The 2,420-nt window shown below is 42.9% G+C and overlaps 1 protein-coding gene across 1 annotated transcript in view; it reads right to left on the bottom strand.

The window, feature by feature from the left end:
- Positions 1 to 215: 215 nt before the first annotated feature.
- The window catches only part of CSUI_008872 (liver stage related protein), a 12,262-nt gene continuing 10,057 nt past the window's right edge, over positions 216 to 2,420 (bottom strand). Inside the window, exon 10 of the mRNA XM_068068992.1 lies at positions 216 to 2,123. Within this exon, the coding sequence (XP_067919032.1) occupies positions 683 to 2,123 (1,441 nt within the window). The 3' untranslated portion in view covers positions 216 to 682. The remainder of the gene's footprint in view (positions 2,124 to 2,420) is intronic.

Genomic DNA, 2,420 nt, shown 5'->3' with positions numbered 1-2,420 from the left:
GTCAACTATTGGCCGGCACATCAATGTGGTGCGCGGGCTGTAATGAGGTCGAGAATTCGAGGAGTACGAAGATCTTGGATCTTAACTAGCGTCACGGAACAACTCTTTTGCCCATCTGTGTGTTTCATTCATCTCATCTTTCTCTTCGTCACTGACCACCGACCACCTCCCCCCTTCCTCTTCTCTGCTGCACGGGGTGTAAGTTTCTTTTTCTATGCTGAGTTGAAGGTATCCTCCCACCAGACCTGTGCATATCAAACCTACGAGAGGTGCTCACTGCATCTACATCGTCATCTCCGTTTCCTAGAGGATCTGTTCCATGCTCCCCTATAGAAAATCTGCTATGTGATCTACACGTGTCAGTATATACAGAAAGAGAGATTTCCATGTATCGGTTCTTAACAAGAGAGTAAAAAGAAACGAGACGACCTCCTCGTCGTCTTCATGAGGTATGTAAGTATCTACGCCCACATCAAAGAAAGAAAATGATCCTTAGAATGACAAGGGAGAATACTCATCATAAGAAGAACCACGACTATACAGACACTCCTCTAAGTGTCATACCAAGAGACATCTCTTTCCGCTATATCTCTTAATCCTTCTTCTATCTTGCTCTTTTTCTCCCCTCCCTCAGTCCTTTCCTCCCGTCGGGGAAGTTTGTTGGAAAGCCCTATTCTTTCAATCAGTTACTTGTGACGATAAGTCTCTGTCTTTCTCCGTTTTCTCTTTCTTCTATTTCTTGATTTCTCCTCTTCCAATCAACCCAAAAAGAACATCCTCCCGTACTTGCTTGGATCAAGGATGAAGGAGAAAGAAGCATCAGGTCTTTCGTCTCATTCCTGTCATCATCTGTTATTCTTTGACTAAAGATAGGGCTACTTTTTTCATTCATTCGTTCATCTGAATGTCTCCTTTTCTCCAGAGGTGACAAGAAAACATCCACATTTCTTCCTCTTCTTTTGTTCTCACTTTCCATATCATTAGAAAACGATGAAGAAGGCGAAATCTGTGTTCTCGTAGTCGCAGCAGTAAAACATCGACTATGCTTCCCGCCTCCTCCTCGTCCTCCGAAAGAAGGAGTCGACATCATAGAGGATGTGGTCGGTCTTAATGAATCTCTCGAGTCTTGAAGAAATGAATATGAGCTCTTCTCACTATCGAAGAGACGAAGATCATTCTCTGTTTCACACCGTCGACTTTCGGCGATTGAACCACCTAGAGAGAAGGGACTCATACTATCGCGCTCTTCCTTCTTGTTCTTGTTCTTCAGGAAGAGTCCTTCTGAAGAAGTGTCTAAAGAAGAGAAATCTCTACTTTGCACCTCGCCATGTTCATCATCATGATACGAAGTCTGATAGCTACTCGCACAACTACTCCTCTCCATAGGGAGAAGGAAAGACTTCGGGGTGTTTTTGCTACCCGTCCTATGGTGGCTAAAAAAGACGTTCTGGGGTCGATGTGTATGGTCTTCTCTAGTAAATGAGAAGTCTACATGATCGAAGTGTCTACGATAATGAGGTGATAGCCAGTCTCTACCTCCTCCTCCTCCTTGTTGTGGTCCTTCTTCGAGAAGAGAGGAGGACTCTTCTTTCATCCGACTTTGTCTCTCATTCGCTAAAAGATGAAGACTTCTTTCATGCCCGTCGTCTGCCTCCCTCTCATCAAGAGAGGCGTTATGGAGATTTTCAGTGTGTTTCAAACAACTCGGCGGAAATCTCTTTTTCAGTGAGACAAGCTGAGTCGACTTCCTTTCTCCCTGAGGCTTATAGTACACTTCATCTTCTTCTCTCTTTTCTTCTTCTTCATCTTGTAGTTTCTCATTCATATCCAGGTTGAAACTGATCATTTTACTCTTCTTTGAAGAAGGAGAAGGGGAAGACGAGGAAGACGAAGAAGGGGAGAGAACTCCTGGAAATCCTAAGACCTTCAGGCATCTATGCTCACGTAGTTCTAGCTGACGTATCCTCTTACTATAATCGCTCGTTTCTTTAGATAATGTCCCCAAGTGATTCTGGCTTGAAAGAATCATACCTGATAGACGCTGAACTTCTCCTTGAAGCTCCTGTCTCTGTCGAGCTGCTAGATCTCGTGCTGCATGCGCTCCCTCTAATATGGCACAGGCCCTACGAGAAAAGAGAGAAACATAGATATCACACGATCTTTTCGAAAGAGGAAGATACACCACTGATGGAAACAAGAGAAAATCAACTCGACTCGCGACTTCTCCCTGTCCCTTCTCTATAATAATAGAGAGCTAAATTTTCCATACTCGGAAATATCTATCTATCTATCAATCTATCTATCTATCTTTAATCTATCTATCTATCTATCATTAATCTATCTATCTATCTATCTATCTATTATCTGTCTATCTATCTCTCTCTCGATCTATCTACTTTTAATCTATCTGTCTTTAGTCT

The sequence above is a fragment of the Cystoisospora suis genome (genome assembly GCF_002600585.1).
Source record: "Cystoisospora suis strain Wien I chromosome Unknown contig_5115, whole genome shotgun sequence".
Lineage (NCBI taxonomy): Eukaryota > Apicomplexa > Conoidasida > Eucoccidiorida > Sarcocystidae > Cystoisospora > Cystoisospora suis.
The sequence above is the reverse complement of the archived record's forward strand: the minus strand, read 5'-3'. Positions and strand labels throughout refer to the sequence as shown.